Source organism: Phyllobates terribilis, unplaced genomic scaffold (genome assembly GCF_046119375.1).
Source record: "Phyllobates terribilis strain yellow unplaced genomic scaffold, ASM4611937v1 Scaffold_2__4_contigs__length_985480577, whole genome shotgun sequence".
NCBI classification, from domain to species: domain Eukaryota; kingdom Metazoa; phylum Chordata; class Amphibia; order Anura; family Dendrobatidae; genus Phyllobates; species Phyllobates terribilis.
The window spans coordinates 450828324-450848174 of NW_027362762.1; the positions used below are offsets into that span (position 1 = coordinate 450828324).

The following is a 19851-nucleotide window of genomic DNA, read 5'->3' on the forward strand; positions in this document are numbered from 1 at the left end:
TTAAATGCCGCTGTCAGAGATTGACAAAAGCATTTAACATGTCAACAGCCACGGGTGGATCGCGATTCCACCCGCGGCTGTTGTGGGCACGTGTCAGCTGTAATAATCAGCTGACATGTGCCCGGTTCAGTGTGGGCTCAGCACCGGAGCCCGCGCTGAACAGGGGGTGACAGCCTGGTGCATACTAATACGTTCCAGGCTGTAAAGGGGTTAAGGAGATAGTATGGGTACGCTTAGTTATTATTTATACACAGCATAGTGCACACATGTTAAAGATTACCTAGACGAATCTACAAGTGCTTCTCACAAAATTAGCATATCATCAAAAAGTTAAATTTATTTCAGTTCTTCAATACAAAAAGTGAAACTCATATTATATAGAGTCATTACAGAGTGATCTATTTCACGTGTTCATTTATGTTAATGTTGATGATTATGGCTTACAGCCAATGAAAACACAAAAGTCATTATCACAGTAAATTAGAATAATTAACAAAAAACACCTGCAAAGGCTTCCTAAGCGTTTAAAAAGGTCCCTTAGTCTGTTTCAGTAGGTTCCACAATCATGGGGAAGACTGCTGACTTGACAGATGTCCAGAAGGCAGTCATTGACACACTCCACAAGGAGGGTAAGCCACAAAAGGTCATTGTAAAGAAGCTGGCTGTTCACAGAGTGCTGAATCCAAGCATATTAATGGAAAGTTGAGTGGAAGGAAAAAGTGTGGTAAGAAAGTGTGCACAAGCAACCGGGATAACCGCAGCCTTGAAAGGATTGTTAAGAAAAGGCCAATCAAAAATTTGGGGGAGATTCACAAGGAGTGGAATGATTTTAATCGCAGTTCCATCTACTTGCTTAGAGGGCGCATTCATAATGCAATTCACGGCACATGAATATTTATTCAGATCATAAACTACAACCTTAGCACATCTGTAACAATCAATCACAAAAGACCACACTATGATATAGTGGGCTTTCCAACTTACACTGAACTATTATACAGCCAAATACTTAAAGGGAACCTGTCATATTCTACATGCATTTACAGCAAAGGCATGTCCTTAGTAATATAACATAATGAGGTGAGCAGGTTGCGCTTCTTACTAATGGCACATAATCAAAAAGCACTCACCAGGTGTTCATTTCCTCCCGACAACAACTAGAAGTGACACAAATTATTTCCAAACATACAAATTGTATTAAACAACAAAAAATATGTATTAAAATCAATTTAAACAGGAAAAGATGCAGAAATAGAAGAGGTGGAGCCCCATAAATAGTATAATAGTATATTCAAAATGTAAATTATTGTTGTTGCCTTATACTCATAAATCAAATTTTCTGAGTGATATTGATGAGTAAGGTGCTAATGTGCTAAAATGAGTTCATTACCCATTAATGGGGAAAAAGGGGAGCCTCAATATTGACTACTTCACCCCGACTCAAACAGATACCATTCTATGCAAACCACAATGAATCCGATTGACTGCATAATATTTAATGCTAATGTGCTGAAAAAGTTCATTACCCATATAAAAATGGGAGAAAAAATGCCTCTACTTCACCTTGACCCAAAATGGAAAAATCTCAAGACAAGCCACAATACACATATGTTTGTTAACTAGCCATCATATGCTCTTGGCATGTCAGTGTTGACTGATCAATGTAAATTAATGGTTTTCAGCTATAAAACCTGTCCCATAGAGATCAGTACAACATCCAGCATGCTTTGACATATCAGTGACTGTAGATTTAACTCCGTTGTGACCAAACATAACTCACAATGATAATTGAACAAATGGACATAAGTGTTCCTGCCTTCTGCCCTGACGCGCACGTTTCGCCCAGCTTCTTCAGGGGGCGTGAAGCATTATGCTCATGGGTGAAAAGAAATTTGTATGATATGTCCTTTGGCTGATCGCCTTAAATCACATTTATTTCCAATTTCTGTCTCTGCCTTTAGAGAGTGATACCAAGCATCTTCATTTAGAATAATTTTTGTAATAGGCTCAAAATAATGGCCAATTAGACCAAAAATTTGTTTGTTTTACCAATATTATATCCAGCTCTTCTATTTTTGCATCTTTTCCTGTTTTGATTGATTTTAACACATATTATTCGTTATTTAATAACATTTATATGTTTGGAAATAATTTGTGGCACTTCGTGTTGTTGCCAGGAGGAAATGAACACCTGGTGAGTGCTTTTTGATTACATGCCATATTGTACATGCAGTCTGATCCGTGGACAGCAGGGTACAGAGAAGGAGAAGCTGAGCAGAATTACATATAGGTTTGTAGGAAAAGGTTCAGAATAACTTGTACTTTATTCACGGAAATCCCTGGTGTTTGTATACATACGAGTCCAGTGGGCGGTCCTACTGTGAGCAATGCACAGTCAGACAGGAAGGACTGTCAATCACTGAGAGAACCACCCACTGGACTCTTAACCATACAAATTTTTAATTAATAAAATACAAGTTTTACTGAAACTTTTCTAACAAAAATGTACATCAATCTGATCATCTCATCCAGCTCTACAGCGTCCTGCCTGCAGATCAGATAACATTTTGGACATGACAGGTTTTCTTAAGGATGACCAGCCACCAAATGTCAATGGAATTACATCCGTCAGGTCAACAACTATGGCATCCAATCTCTACAAAAGCATGAAGACTGACCAAGCATTAACATTTAATTCCTATTTTCTTTTTAGAGGGGTCAAGTTACTGCTAGGCACTTCTGATTACGGGGGCGCTGATGGGTTGCTATGGTACTATGGCAGTTGGGACCCTACCAAAGAGCCCGCAGAGCTGCCATGTTCAGAAGCCTTTACGGGCAATACCTGAAGACTGCAGTGCATTATCTAAGTCATTAATCCCATACTGGGACACCAGAAAAAAAAAAAGAAAAAAAAGCTTTAGAAAAATAATTTAAGAAAAAAAACAACTATTGTTTATTGAGAGTATATACATATTGAGTTTTTATGCAGATTTTGACTTCAAAATATTCTTTGAATACATTTTGAGGTGTATTTAAAGCAGTTTTGATGCAGATTTTGAGCTTCAAAATCCATGTTAAAAACATCATGATCATGTGAACATACAGTACAAACCAAAAGTTTGGACACACCTTCTCATTTAAAGATTTTTCTGTATTTTCATGACTATGAAAATTGTACATTCACACTGAATGCATCAAAACTATGAATTAACACATGTGGAATTATATACTTAACAAAAAAGTGTGAAACAACTGAAAATATGTCTTATATTCTAGGTTCTTCAAAGTAGCCACCTTTTGCTTTGATGACTGCTTTGCACACTCTTGGCATTCTCTTCATGAGCTTCAAGAGGTAGTCACCGGAAATGGTTTTCACTTCACAGGTGTGCCCTGTCAGGTTTAATAAGTGGGATTTCTTGCCTTATAAATGGGGTTGGGACCATCAGTTGTGTTGTGCAGAAGTCAGGTGGATACCCAGCTGATAGTCCTACTGAATAGACTGTTAGAATTTGTATTATGGCAAGAAAAAAGCAGCTAAGTAAAGAAAAACGAGTGGCCATCATTACTTTAAGAAATGAAGGTCAGTCAGTGCGAAAAATTGGGAAAACTTTGAAAGTGTCCCCAAGTGCAGTTGCAAAAACCATCAAGCGCTACAAAGAAACTGGCTCACATGAGGACTGCCCCAGGAAAGGAAGACCAAGAGTCACCTCTGCTTCTGAGGATAAGTTTATCCGAGTCACCAGCCTCAGAAATCGCAGGTTAACAGCAGCTCACATTAGAGACCAGGTCAATGCCACACAGAGTTCTAGCAGCAGACACATCTCTTCAACAACTGTTAAGAGGAGACTTTGTGCAGCAGGCCTTCATGGTAAAATAGCTGCTAGGAAACCACTGCTAAGGACAGGCAACAAGCAGAAGAGACTTGTTTGGGCTAAAGAACACAAGGAATGGACATTAGACCAGTGGAAATCTGTGCTTTGGTCTAATGAGTCCAAATTTGAGATCTTTGGTTCCAACCACTGTGTCTTTGTGCGAAGCAGAAAAGGCGAACTGATGGACTCTACATGCCTGGTTCCCACCGTGAAGCATGGAGGAGGAGGTGTGATGGTGTGGGGGTGCTTTGCTGGTGACACTGTTGGGGATTTATTCAAAATTGAAGGCATACTGAACCAGCATGGCTACCACAGCATCTTGCAGCGGCATGCTATTCCATCCGGTTTGCGTTTAGTTGGACCATCATTTATTTTTTAACAGGACAATGACCCCAAACACACCTCCAGGCTGTGTAAGGGCTATTTGACCAAGGAGGAGAGTGATGGGGTGCTACGCCAGATGACCTGGCCTCCACAGTCACCAGACCTGAACCCAATCGAGATGGTTTGGGGTGAGCTGGACCGCAGAGTGAAGGCAAAAGGGCCAACAAGTGCTAAGCATCTCTGGGGACTCCTTCAAGATTGTTGGAAGACCATTTCCGGCGAATACCTCTTGAAGCTCATCAAGAGAATGCCAAGAGTGTGCAAAGCAGTCATCAAAGCAAAAGGTGGCTACTTTGAAGAACCTAGAATATAACACATATTTTCAGTTGTTTCACACTTTTTTTTTAAGTATATAATTCCACATGTGTTAATTCATAGTTTTGATGCCTTCAGTGTGAATGTACAATTTTCATAGTCATGAAAATACAGAAAAATCTTTAAATGAGAAGGTGTGTCCAAACTTTTGGTCTCTACTGTATGTATACTTTAAATAACTAAAAAACCACTATATTCACAACTACTAATATTATAAAATTAGAACACTATTTATCTCACACAGTAAAACAAAAAATCTCTAAAAAATGAATCCAGAACATAAAATTGTTTCTCGCTTCCCGAAAAATTGCTAAAAATATTTTTTTATTATGCAAAAGAAGAAAATAAAAAAACAAAACAATAAACAATATATGGATTTGATACTGTTATGTTTGTAATGGACTGAACTTTCCCCCCACCTTTAAAAAAAACTTATTAAACAAAACATTATTATTTGCATCCCAAATTAGTGCCATAAAAAAATAAAGCCAAAATAGGTTGCGTCCGCAATGAGTTGAGCAGGAAATGCCGATGGTGACATCAACAGTCGTTCCTGCAGCTGCCAGCTCGGCTTTGTCAATAGGTGACAATAGATTTCAAGTGAAGAGAGGAAGGCAGGAGATCAAGTGTCAAGGCAGGAACAGCACTTCTTATGATGCAACAGTCATGTCAATAATTAATGGAGTAGCTTAATGATGATTAGGAGGATGTGGTTACTGGATATCACTGTACACAAACGGACATTATTTTTATAGAATTTATCAAACATTACGGCATGGCAAGACCGATCACGAGAAAAATAACATCTTGCAAGCTGTGTCCTGCATAAATCCAGCCTTTCAGGGTAAAATTCTTATACGGTTAATCATTTTAAAACTGTGGTCAGCTATTTTTTTTAATGTTCATTAAGAGATGTTCAAAGAGTCTCTGTGTCTACCAATGGACCTTCACTAGCCAGTACAACATGTAACTGCATAGAGTAGGTGCCCTGTTATTCCACCATTTGGAGTAACCAACACACAAGTGGGGAGAATCAAGATATATCACAAAAATTAATTAAAAGGAAATCTAAAAGGAAAACCACATTGCTATAAACAGAAAATCTGATTTATTAAATTACAAAATTAGAAGAAAAAACACTTACTGAAGCGCAAGCCAAGATCCCTAGAAACCCAACCTTCTGCACAAGGTTTTGAACTGCAAGCTTAGCTCGAGATGCAAAATCCTAAAAAAAATAAAAATATTTTTTTTTGTTAACATTTATGGTAAGGCTAAACATCTAATAAAAGACTAATAAATATAATAAAATGGTTTAGCAAACCATATGAAATATTTTGTTTTTTCTCTAATTAGCTTTGCTTGACATCACTTGATCATTTTGAACATTATCATCAGTGCTAGAAGGAGAAAAAGTACATTTTAATTAATCTTTTAAATAAAAGCTTCACCAAAAACATAATTAAGAGTTTCCAAATATTTATGTTGTTTAGAGTTATAATATAGAAAAGCTGTCATTTGCCTCCTCATGTCTACTCGACAGAATATTTAAATGACTGGGCAATCAAGCAAAAATAATAGTTTCACTTACTAAATATTTTTAGCATAGGCATAAGGAAAGCAAAGGTTTCTAAAATGCTTTTTTTGGGTTAATTTTATTATTTCTTACTAAGCAATAATAATTTTATATATATATAAAATTATTATTTATACATATACACATACACACACATATACACACACATATACGGTACTATATATACATAATTGTTAATGTAAAGTAGTTTACATAACTAAATATTTATTTTATACTTAATAAAGACACTGGATAACTGGTTGCAAACTAAAGCACTAAACTGTAAAAAAAAAACAAAAAAACTACCGTAGTTAACAATATTTTTTAGACAATTAATATTTTTTTTTCAGTAGGCATTTTAAATAGGTAAAATCTGGTATCTAGTATTCTACAATTAAAGGAATATATTTCCCCCCAAATATTCTCCAAATCTTTAATAGTTGGTATAATTGTCAGAGAAAACTAAAATTTAAATATATACTTTAGGTTTTTTTTCCATCACCCACCTTCAGGTTTTGATAAAAATGAAAAAAGTACCCTGGGTAAAATGAGACATTTTTAGATTGCACTGTATTATTTTCTTTATTGGGAAATATATTATTTTGACTACATCATTCGTAATAAAGTAAGTTCACTTTTATCTGCTTTTCCTTAATGTGTTTTATTATTTTATTTCCATGTTTATTCAATAATTAAATTGGTAACTAAACTGCATTGTATACTAAATTAATTTATAAGACACTGTAAAAATGTTGTGCCAGTATAACCATGTGATGTACCTTAAACTTCCATGTTTGTTAAGTAATGAGCATTCTTTGTGAATAAAATGTGCTTTGATTTGATAAGATAATCAAGCAAAACATAATACCCCATTTATCTGTGTAAGCATAAAATACAACCTCTAAAACCCTGCATATTTTACATACACTACTATACACACAACTATATTATATATCTATATCTCCATACATACACACAACTATTATTAATACACACACACATATATATATATATATATATATATATATGTGTATTTTATATATATTATACACATACATACACATATGTATATCTATATATGTCTCAAATTAAATAGATATATCAAATAAATATTCGGAAATTTTTGGATGGATGAGAAATATTATAAAAACTATTTTATACAGTTCCTACGCCAAATAATCAGGTAAATGGTATCAATAATGATACATATAAATAATTTCTTATTGGATGTTCCTGATTTTATCAATATAAAAGGAGAAAGTGTACACTAACCTGACATCCACACAATTATACCTATTCAAATAGGTAATGGATAAATCCCATCTACAGTAAATGCAGCAAAGACTTTACAAAGTTACCATGCAATTGTTAATCCTCTCTAAAACCTGATATAATGACATCTCCCCGCTTAGCTCAAAAGACATGACTCATTGAATTTCAATGTCAGGCCTCTAATTCCCATTTTATTGCTTATTACTGAATACTTGTGTGTTTTACCTTTCTGAAAAAAAGAAGGGAAAGGTTACAGGACACATGTTCTTGAAATGTAATTGGCAAACTGGTATAAAGCCAAGCGGTGTATAACCTAGGTGTGCCGATATATTCACGCTATTTATGTGGACCGGTATATTGCAGAACAGATCAATATGCTACTTTGTCAATTCCAGTTTGCCAGTATGGGTATGATCACTGGTCCAAGAGGCAACATTTTCTATGTGGATTCAGCACTGAAAATCTGCAGCAAGCTTCATCACAGTGCAAGTTCTTTCATAACCATATGCATTTGTTGCAGAAAATAAACCCCAATGTGAATTTGATCGCTAGCCCCATTGTTCTGTGGAGAAGTAGGGGAGTTTTTCCTTGAAAAAGTCAAAATTCAAATTGGGTTAAATATCTGTAAAACATAGCCACACTGTATGAACACAGAAAAAAAAGGATTTGTGACTTATACCGTGTAATCAGGATCTTAAAGGGGTTATTACACTACAAAACATTTATAACCTATCCACAGGATATATGATAAATGAATGCTTGCTCTGGATCCAGGTGTTGAGCCCTTCAATGAGTGAGTCAGGGGTCTCAAAGTCCATGTAAATTAAGCATTACAGTGCATGTGCGACCTCTGCTCCATTCACTGTCCTTAAAGGGGTTTTCCCCATCAACAAAACATTTTAAAAATTGGCTGTGTCTGACCGTATACGGAACATGGTCTGATCATACCACAGCTCCTGGGCAGGGGAGGAAGCAAAAGAGTATACAGACATTACAGCAGTGGACTCATTTTGTGAGGTAAAATATTGTTTAAAAACAGGCAGTGAAATGTTTTACCTCACAAAATGAATCCGTTGCTGTAATGTCTGTATACTCTTTTGCTTCCTCCCCTGCCCAGGAGATGTGGTATGATCAGACCATGTTCTGTACACGGTCAGACACAGACACTTTTTAAAATGAACTTTTGTTTGTGGGAAAACCCCTTTAACTTTATAGATATAGAGCAGAGGTCGCACATGCTCACTAAAGATTCTTTCACAAAGGGGATATGGGGTCCTAGTTCTTGTGATTGGTTGGGATCCTAGAGAGCACACATTTATCACCTACCCTGTAGCTAGGGGATTGTTCTACATGTTCATCACTGTAATTGAAGAGGTGCAAGGGTTTCGACTGTGCGATTGCCATGGGATCCGAGCTGTAACTGACAAGAACCCATTACAATGTCAAGTAGCCATGTTTTTTTAATTCTGGGGAACTCCTTTAAAAAACCACTTCAGCTTTTTTTTATTATTTCAGTGCTGGAGTGGTGCCACTAGTCTAAGTTCCCAGCCCCTAGTATTACACTTACCAGCCTCCATCTCAGCTGTGGCCCCGATCCGCCATCTCGTGACTGCAACTTCTGACTGACTGGAAGTCAGAGGTAACAGTCACAACTTCTCCATGTAAGTCTATGAGAGCCTTGTTCTGGCTCTCAGACTTGCATTGAATTGTGACTTCCAGATCGTCCAGCAAACACTGGAGTGATCCAGCAGGTCACACCCTGAAGAAGACTGACCGAAGCGGTGCCGAGAACAGAAGGAGACGGAGGCTGGTAAGTTTATTATTAGGGGCAGGGAACTTACATTACTGGTACTACTCCAGCAGTAAAATAAAAAAGTAACGCTGGAGTGGTGCTTTCAGTGGAGCAGCACTGTCATAGAGATGTGAGGTTGCAAGGCTTCAGAAGATCAGACCCAAAGTAGTCTCCAAGGTCACTAGAGAAGAGGAAGAAATACTCGCAAAGAACAAATCATATTAATGTATTTTTGGAACTATAACACATACTTTTTTATCAAGAAAAAGTCTTGCTAGAAGTGTGTGAATCTTGTAGTCCAGAGGCATCTTCCGGTGATCGAGGAAACTGACACAGTGTCCTTCCCAATTACTACAAGAACTGCTCTCTCCTCCTGCCCCACACTGACACTAATCAACCTGACCAGGTGAGAGCAGGAGAGAGAGAGCTTCCAGGGCCTGCACAGATGCTGCAAGTCGTGAATAGCTTAAGGACCTTTCAGGCCATGTGATTAGTAACATGCCTGGAAAAAACTTCAAAATGTGTAATATATAGTTTGTCTGTTGTATCTTGAGTTTTGGTGATGTAGCTGAGCTGAGTGTATTGTAGCTAAGCTTTGTTTGTTTTGATGATGTAGCTTAAAAAAGGGTGTTGTAGCTAAGCTGTGTGTTTTTGATTATGTAGATGAGCGGATTGTGTTGCAGCTGGGCTGTGTATGTGTGTTTTGATGACGTAACAGAGCTGTGTGTGTTTGATGATATAGTTAAGCTGTGTGCTAATGTAGCTGAGCTCTGTGTGTATGTAGGAGAGCTGTGTGTTGTTGTAGCTGAGCTCTGTGTGTACATAGGAGTACTGTATGTGGTGATGTAGCTAAATTGTGTGCACATGTAGGAGAGCTGTGTCTGTTGATGTAGCAGAGCTGTGTGTGAACTGTACACGCAGCAGTGTTGTGTATACGTGTATGCTGTAAAGAATGTACATAATGTGAGTGCTATAAAACAAAATTTATAATAACCTGCTTCACAGAAGCACTAACAATATATATTTTTTTATCACCCTATCCTACCCTATTGCATTAAAATTAGTGATGTTCCCTGCTCCACTTCTTTACACCAACAGGGAAGTTTTAATTTGTAGAAAATAGGTTTTTGCTCATTTCTGTTGTCTAAACCTGGGGTACATCACATAATAAGGTGTGTCCTATTGTCTGAAAAAATATGGTAATTAATTTCTTATCATATTGGGTGAATAAAATGTAATTAATTTAAAATTCCTGGACTGATGCTTCCCTTTCTTTGGAGTATGGTAGAGAATTTAGACTGTGAGCCCCACTGTGGCCAGTGAATGATAATGTCTGTAATGCTGCGTTAATATAAGCTAATTTGTAAGACACTATGGTCAATATACCAGCCCCCTCCACGTTATGACAAATGTACTGCAGCTCTGCCACTTTGGTTTCAGGTTACTGTCTATGCCAGAATTACTCAATATCTGCCATTGATCATACACCTGAACTAGCAATGGACTGCCTTGTCTATCTTTATCAACTTTGAAACCATCATATCCTCTTCTGCTTGGACTTGTGTATTATTTATAAATTACCAAAATTAAGTTTGGCCCTTGTTTTTTTTCTGACGAAGTTACACATCAGAATTTTACTTACAACTTACGGCACTTCATAGGCATACAGTGTCATTAGTCATTAAGGGAACCTGTCAACACTTTTCTCTGAACAAATGCCTTTACCTATATCTGCCCCTGTACTGCATTCCACAAACGTGTATATTGTCTGCCGACTCCCCCTGTATATGCCAAAAATACCATTTGAATTGCTCCCGCGCTTTATTTAAATGAGGATAGTCCGGTCTGATGGGCATCATCGCTGCGTGTCTGTGCCTCCTCGCTGTTCCTAATCGCCGTCCTCCGGCTCTGATTGATATGGAGGATGCATCCGGTGTTATCCACATAGCGTAACGAAATTCTGAGCCTGCTTAGTAGCATCGCCGGCCCATGCAGGCGCACTTTGCTCCTTCCTACTGCGGGCAGAGCAAAGGACATAACTGCACATGCGCTGATAAACGTCATTCTGGCTCCAGTGAAAGTATGAATGTGTCACACATTATCAGAGGCGGAGGATGGCGATTAGGAACAGAGAGGAGGCATAGACATCGCAGGGATGACGTGCATCGGACCGGACCGCCCTCATCTAAATAGAGCACAGGAGCAATTCAAATGGTATTTTTGGGGGTATACAGGTGGGTCAGGAGACTATATACACATTTTTTGGAAGGCAGTACAGGTGTAGATAAAGTGGGTGGCATTTATTCCCTTTAACTCCCTTTACTGTTCTATACCTAATTATACACTAATATACAGTAAAGAAAAAAAAAAAAAAAGATATGCCAATGCATACCAGCCCAGTGAATGGCAAGACAACACTCGTGGCACACGGGGTGCATAAGGCGAATGGCTATGCTGATCATATGTTTTACCAACACATAAAATGAAATTACAAAACAATACACAGTCCTACTTTTCAGCACTGGGCACGTGTTTTGCATGGGTTTTGTCCAACACTCCAAAAACATGGACCCGACTTTCTATTAAATTGTGTGTGTGCCTGAGATAGGTAAATTAGAATCAAAGTGCGGCCGAATATGTTGGCAGAAGACAAGCTTGTAAAATGAAATTACTGGGCATGAATATACAAAAAATCTTTGTACTTTTTGCTCAGTCTGACAAAGTGCTTTTCATAAACTTAAATAGAAATATTTCTCAATATTTGTATTTTTAACTTCTTCGCACTAGAACACTGTAAAAATCCAGCTCCAAGTTCCCAAAACGTACACAAAAATAGAACAGCGAAACAATATTTCATTTCTGTTTTCCCAAGGATAGCACAATAGAATCAAGCACACTAGCTGGATAAAGACGGTCTGTGGTCAGGCAATAAATGCATAGAGAATGATTAGCTCAGTGGAATAAAATGTTCCTGATTGCAGGATGTGAGCATGAATCAGGACTTATATTACAAGAGATCTCTTCAGGTTTCCAGATTACAAAAAGCTTCAGCAGCGATTAACTCTTGTTCAAGAAATAAAGATGACCTAATGTGGCCATTATACATCACCAGCCTCTCAATAAATGACACTAGACCCACTTTTATTTTTACTTCATTTACAAAAGCGAGGTAGTACAGAACACAACACTTGAAAGCCTCAGAGTCTAAAAAAAGAAAGTAATCGATTTGGAAAAGGTTAACACAGAAATGCCTAAACAAAAAATTCCCAACGTCACAAAAATCTAAGAACATTGTTGAGGAGGAGATGCACAAGCAGGATTTTCATTTAACATCTATTTAACAGGACTTCGAAGCATAAAATACGGAGTTTTTGTTGTTTATCTAGCACCACTCTATTTTGTAGCGTCGTATCGACACCATGCAGAGTGACTATTAAAGTCGAGCAAAAATATTTGCAAGACCCTGGTCCAGATGTTCGTAGTTCATGGCCAATGGAGCAGATTCCTCCCATCTGCCAGCATCAAGGGCGCCTCTTCTGATTAGTAGGCCCGACGTCAGGGATGCCAGTAAGTAGCACAGGGTTTGACTTGTGGTCACGGCTCATCAACGCCACTGGACCAGGTCCCTGCGAGTCCTTTTGCACAACTTTAGTGGTAATCATAGTCTAGATCAGGAGAGCACAACCTGCGGCCCGAGATGTCATTCTGTGCGGCACTTAACCACATGGACAGAACAATGTTTGTCTGACAGGTTACCTATACGTGGTCAGCCACACAGAAGAGTAGTGGCAGAGACCGTGGAGCAGGGACTGGCGAGTACGAATAGTGCCCTGTGTAGTCATTTCTCACGAGAATGGGGTCTCTTAGCCTGCTTGACACTCCAGAAAGGAGTATGTGAATTAGACAGGTGGTCTTCCGTGTCTGTGGCTCACACCACTGCAATTTATGGGAGTTCTGAATCAAACCCATTACCCACTAGAGAGCCATGCCTGACCTCTTCCTCTTTAGAGACTATTCACACAGTGTTTTTTTACAAGGATTTAGAAGCGTATTTTACTGTAAATTCACATAAAAATGCTTCAATACTCTCTGAATAAGCTTCCGATTAGTTTTACTGCAAAATATTCAAAATAAGGTGAAAAAACAGCACTGTGTGCACTAAAGGAGCTTCTCCCATTGAAATCTGTTGGAAACAAATTCAAAGAGTATGGTATTTGATGTGGATTTAGGAGCAGAATCTATTTCTAAATCCTCATAAAAAAACTCAGTGTGAACACACCACTGGAGTGCTGATTTTTGAAGGCAAGAGTCCTGAAAGTGGAATTTGTACCTATCAGACATTTATGGTAAAGACTGTCTATATGTCATAGAAGGTGATACCCATTTAAATTGTTAATGCTGCCCACAGATTGTTTCAGTATGGCAATGTGACCCTCAGAACAAAAACGGTAGTGCACCTCTGGTCTAAATAATATAAAAGAATTCTAGACCCACCAATCAATAGTACTGCAAGATCTAAGTTTTTATAGTTATCATGTGAAGAATGGAATTAACAAGTGTATTGCATGCATTCAATGGGCTTGACATTGCTTTAATACAAGCATGATTTTGATTAATGTTATAAAATTAACTTGATATGACAACCCCAGTATGTCAATCTTTGTGGGTTTGTCACATTAAGGCAGAGGCTGTACGGATAATTTGGCTGCAATAAGGTACACTTGGGCAAAAATCGCTTTATGTTGCTTCTACATTGCAGTGCAATATAGGTGAACGGGGTCACAGTGTGGCCCCTAGGACATCACTACCACATCACTACCACAACAATCAAGTTGAAAAAATACATCTGGATCCAACTTTTTGTGACTTACTTGTCACAGTACCCTAGGGGATCAAAGTGCAACCCCATTAACCTGCATTATATAGCGATATAGTAGATGCACAGAGTGATCTTTGGCTGCAACACCTTCGTCACCATGTAGCTTCAGCCTAATTTGTAGCAACTTAAATAAAAGAGACACATGTATTCTGTTTTATATGTACATTATCATAAAAACCAACATAAGTATGTCGCAATAATTTGTCTTCCTACCTTTCACACATTTCCACGTGCATTATCTGCTGTGGAATATCCTGAGTGGAAAATCAGCAGAGAAATCTACAACAGCAAAAGCCACCATGGATTTCGTTGCAGACATGCCATGAACTTGCTGTGAATTTCATCCAGAAATCTGCAGTAAAATTGATGGTCAACTTACACTACAGATTTTTCTCCACACTGTGTGAATAAGAGTCAATGAAATGAAAATAACTTTTCATTATTTAGACTGTAACAATTCTTTATTAAAAATAAATTGTTCTTGAGGATGAACTCATTGAATCACTGAATGATACAATTTTTAAAAGGTGCCATTTCAGGTGTTGCTTCAAGGAGCTGTCCAGGAATTAAGTACTCTCAACAGTCAGCTGAAAAAAGCTGCAGCAGTGATGTACGGGGCAGAACACATCAGCCCTGTACATTGCGTAGTGGTCACTGCCAAGGACAATTTATCTCCAAGTAAAGTGCAGTACTAAGCAGCACACACTGTGGATAAGTCATCTGTAGTTCAATCTGGAACAATCCCTTTAAAGGGAATCTGTCAGTAGGACCAACCCTTCTAAGCCATCTATATGGGAATGTAGATTAAAGAAAGTTGAATGAAACGATACTTTGATGTCTGCAATCTGATGTCATATTCCAGAGAAAGACACATTTTTTCTTAATGTGTAAATGAGCTTTTAAAATCTAAGGGCCGGACATAGATCTCCCTGAGAATCTGCCTCTAGAGCTTATTTTAAATGAATGGGGACGTTACCAGTGTGAGACATGTAGATCAGGAGAGCAGACTGTCAGTCATCATTACATGTCTCACACTGGTAACGTCCCCATTCATTTAAAATAAGCTCTAGAGGCAGCTTCTTAGGGAGATCAGTGTTCAGCCCATAGATCTTAACAGCTCATTTACATATTAGGAAAAACATGGATTTCTCTGGAATAAGACATTGGATCGCAGATATCAACGAATCGTTTTATTCAACTTTCTATGATCTGTGTGCCCATGTAGATGGCTTAGGAGGGTTGATCCTACTCATAGATTCTCTTTAATGAGGCTCATTGGTATATTAGGCAACCCAAAACAGATAAGAGGAGTGCCTTCCCCTCCCTTCTCTACCCCCAACTCCGACAATCAGGCCCTTTTTACACAACCCAAAGGCCTTTTTCTCTGCTGCACATACTCTCTGATTGTCCAAAATGTATGTTTATTGCATAAATGAAGTTTTCTTCCTAATTCTGTATTAAAAAAAAAACAAAAAACATTTTGCCATTTTCTATTTGGATGTCATATTATGAAGATGGAATCAATGCCTTTATGTGAGACTAAGTAAGAATAAGGTGCCAAAGAGGCCCAAAATTACCAAAAAGAATTCCCATCATTCTGGAAAAAAAAAGAAGAAAAAATTCTGAGCAATAAATCATCAGTAACTGGAATATGAATGGGAAAACCTTCAACAACAATAGTCTGTACAAACAATAGTAATACGGACAAGCACTGAATATGCTGCACACCTGTTCCTCTACAAGTGACCAACTGCCCAGACGTAATAAAAGATCCAGGATGAAGGAAGGGACTTGGGCACCATAACAGGAAGAATCACTGAGCCGCGGCCAAACTGTACACTACTTATTGTAAAGTAGCGATAAGTTACAGAGGTCGTAGAGAAGGAAGGCCCATGCAGCTGAAGAAAGACAGTAACTGTCGTCATTATTAACCCCATTCTGTACATAAATAAAAGAAAAATTAAATAAAATATACTTGAACTGACATTTTGAATATCCAGATGTTACAAAAGAAGTTATGCTTAGGTATATGCACATGACATCTTTTAGATGCCGGTGTATCAGTTGAATTTATCAAACAGAAGAAGCTGCAGGAAAACGCTGGTAATGTTTTTCCTAAAGCCTCTGTTTTGGTAGCTTATCTGACATCCCCTGCATCTGCATTTTTTATTTTATTCTATTCCATGTGTAACAAAGTGAGCAGCTGCCAAGCTAAGCCACCCAAAGAATGGTCAGGCCTCACCTGCTTCTGATCACGGATGTTCTACCAAACATCTGAGCTCTTGTTTTTGGTTATGTTCTCACAGTTTTATGATGTGGATTTTGAAGCGAAAGAATTCAAACATTATTTAAATCAGTATTTAATGTAATTTTTGAAACAAATTGCTCCAAAGTCTGTATCCATAAACTTAGCATGAACTTACAAATCCATGCAAAAAACTTCAAAAAAATTACACTAAATTTGTTAAAGCATATCTATAACACGATTGCACAAAGTACAAAGTATATACATTATTAAAGAAGTTGTCCACTACTTTTTACAAAGCCCCCAATGTATTTGACCTGTGGAGAGAAGATTTTTTCTAATCACCTTGCATTGTGTTTATTGCCTGTGAGTGGCGCTATCGCTGACCGCTCACAGGCATCCGGCTCTTGCTTCCGCTGATGTCACGTTTAGTGAGGCGTGACCCAGTGACGCGCTCCCCGCAGTGGATGCTGGGCTGTGGGCGGTGTTTCCCCACGCGTCACGGACCAGTATCCCAGCATCCACCGCACGCTTTCCTGCATTCATTGGGAAAGCGCGTGGTGGATGCTGGGTGTGACGCACAGGGAAACCCTGCCCACAGCCCAGCATCCACCACAGGTAGCGCGTCACTGGGTCACGCCTCACTTCACGCGACATCAGCGGAAGAAAAAGCCGGCTGCAGCCGGGGGCCACGTGATGCCTGTAAGCGGCCAGTGACAGCGTCGCTCACAGGCAATAAAGTACAACCAAGGCATTTACAAAAAAACTTCTCACCACAGGTTGAATACATTAGGGGCATTTTAAATAGTAGTGGACAACTCCTTTAAATAGAGCTCTTAGTTCTGATGTGACTGGTGTACTTACTTTGAAAACCTATGTCAGGGTGGCCATAATTCTTTTTGAAAGTGTGAACTCAATCTCAGCCCACTTAACAGTGTTTACCTTCCTCCTGCTGCTGAGATCTCAAACAGCTCAGTACAAGCTGCAGCTATGAGACAAAGCCCCCTGACGAAGGCCTGCCGAAACGCGCGTAGGGGCGACACCAAAACCCCCCCCTCACCCACTATTTTCCCCTTGGAGATATCATCGGTACCTGTGATTTGGGTAACTATAGGCTATCTTGATGTTCTCTTTCCAAATCTGGTTACCATTCTTTGACTTCTTCCTGTAGTTTCAACATAATCTTATTCTATTCTACATCTATTATACGCTAATAGTAAGCTATGGTTTACTAGTCAGGTATTTGGGAATTGCCCCCTTTGATGATGACACTTTTTGATATACGTATTTTTGATGTCATTACTATATACCTTTAAATTGTTAACCATATGGGGTTACTGAGGGGTCTTTTTGGTGTCTTTTTCTTTTATTCACACATGTGGCACTTTGTGCCTTTAAGCTCTATGGTATTTATGTAACTTTACTATATGTGTATTTAATAAAAAGATTTTTTCTATGCTTATCCAGGGCCTTTTGTCGCTTATGTTTTTTTCTAAACGTTTCCATGTTCTATTGCGATGCCCTATTTAGGTCCACTCCTAGGTCTGCATACTAGCATTTTGAGATTGACACTATAATGCGGGCGTTTCTGTGGTATATATTTTTTCTAGCTATGAGACATGTGGGTGGGAAGAGACTGAATACACTTACACTCATGAGCGCTCTTACTCTGTAGTCGGGCTCATAAAATACTAATCTTATCAGCTGAATTAAACAGTCATTCCGCCATTTTTATTTTTTTTAATAAGTGCACCAGCCTCATCTGGTGTAAGAAAACGATTTAATTTCCGCTTTAGATAACAGCTAGCCAATGTATCTGTTGTTTCAAGACTCTCTAACTTCTTTTGACTTTGTAAACATTTCTCCAAGACTAGTGATTAAATGACTGCAAATTAAACCATGAGATAGATCAGTCACCCCCCCCACATTAATCCCTGAACCGTCAGTTTTTGTTATATAGATTGTTGTTCAAGGAGTAGGCTATATATGATAATTTATTGGGGACAGTATAGAGGGATAGGCTTTAGACTTCTGATAAGGGTGTTATACTGAATAGGGCCTATCTCTATTCCGCAGGGAGAAATATAGAACAAAAACGATAAGGTTTTTATAGAAACAAGGCACACCCACATTACCTCATTAGCCTTCTGTGTATATGTATGATGCTTCAACATATCACACTCCCTACTCTTCTGACCCCTACTTTAAAGTATATCTGGTATTTGTTATCATGCTTTACTAAATCCCTTAATTCAGTATTAGTCCTCTTACTAATAATTGGAGTTTTCAATGTTTTGCAATTTCTAACCTATTATTGTCTACCATCATTTAACTTTGAGCACAAAACAGTAATCAAACATTATAATGACTTCATGCAAAAAAAGAAGTATGTGGCATGGTGGAGAAATGGCCCACAGCAGCCAAAGTACAGCTCTTGATATGCTCAGCAAGTCTGGAAAATTGAAAATTTAATAAGACTGCATTCCCTAGATAAAACCCAGAAAAAATGGATTAAAGGGCAGACTGGCTCTGATGACCAGCAGCATGCAGATGCAAAAATTCCATAAGGAAAAGGGGGCACAAAAGAGCAAAATACTGATGAACAGCCACTCACAGCTATCATTCATGGGGCTCAATGGCGGCTTACTAATAAATCTGAACATAAATAAGGATTCAGGTAGGGTACCATTAATAAAGTCATGCAGAGTGCACCATGCCAGCACATGGTATATTACTGACACTCATTCTGTTACCACAGATACCCCAGCTCATGCAACATAGCAAAGGCAAACTGCATGCTACAAAAATAGTAGTTGACACAATGAAATTGCAACACAAATAAGAAAGTCATGGAATCAGATGACATATTGATACGTTCAAGATCAGGAGACATACTGATACGCAAATGAAAAAATGAGAACAAAATTTTCAAAATATCTTGATACACTCAACATCGAGTATGAGTGTCACACACATAAATCTCCACACATATACCTTGACATGCTATGAATGAAGTTATTAATGGTTGTCTGAGGAATGCTGTGCCATATTGAATGTAGTTGGGCATGAAAATCATCAAGATTCACAGCTGGCAGCTCCCTTTGAAATTGCTGACCAATGACGTCCTAGATATGCTAGTGGGAGACAAGTCTGGAGACGCTGCAGGTCATGGTAGCACATTAAGGCTATGTTCACACATCATGTTTTTTTCAGCGTTTTTTGATGCAGTTTTTTATGCAAATTTTCAGCTGCCTTTTGCAGTACCAGCAAAGTTTATGAGAGACCAGAATTCTCTGCTCACACATCATGGTTTTTTTTGCTGTGTATTTTCTGCCTTTGTTGGATTTTTGGAAAATAGAGCATTTCACTTCTTTCAGGGTTTTTTCACCCATAGGAAGCAATGGGTGGTGAAAAAAACGCATAAAAAAAGCATCAAAATTTGTATCAGCGTTATTAATGCCAAAATAGAATGGGGTTCTTTTTTTTTCACAGAACTTTATGCACATGCATAAAAAGACA

General features: G+C 38.3%; 1 protein-coding gene across 3 annotated transcripts in view; it reads right to left on the reverse strand.

The window, feature by feature from the left end:
- Positions 1–19851, reverse strand: part of VMP1 (vacuole membrane protein 1) — a 169302-nt gene that overhangs the window by 33916 nt on the left and 115535 nt on the right. For all 3 annotated transcript variants that reach the window (XM_073665571.1, XM_073665563.1, XM_073665556.1), the window contains one exon: positions 5716–5796. In XM_073665571.1, the coding sequence (XP_073521672.1) occupies positions 5716–5796 (81 nt within the window). The remainder of the gene's footprint in view (positions 1–5715; positions 5797–19851) is intronic.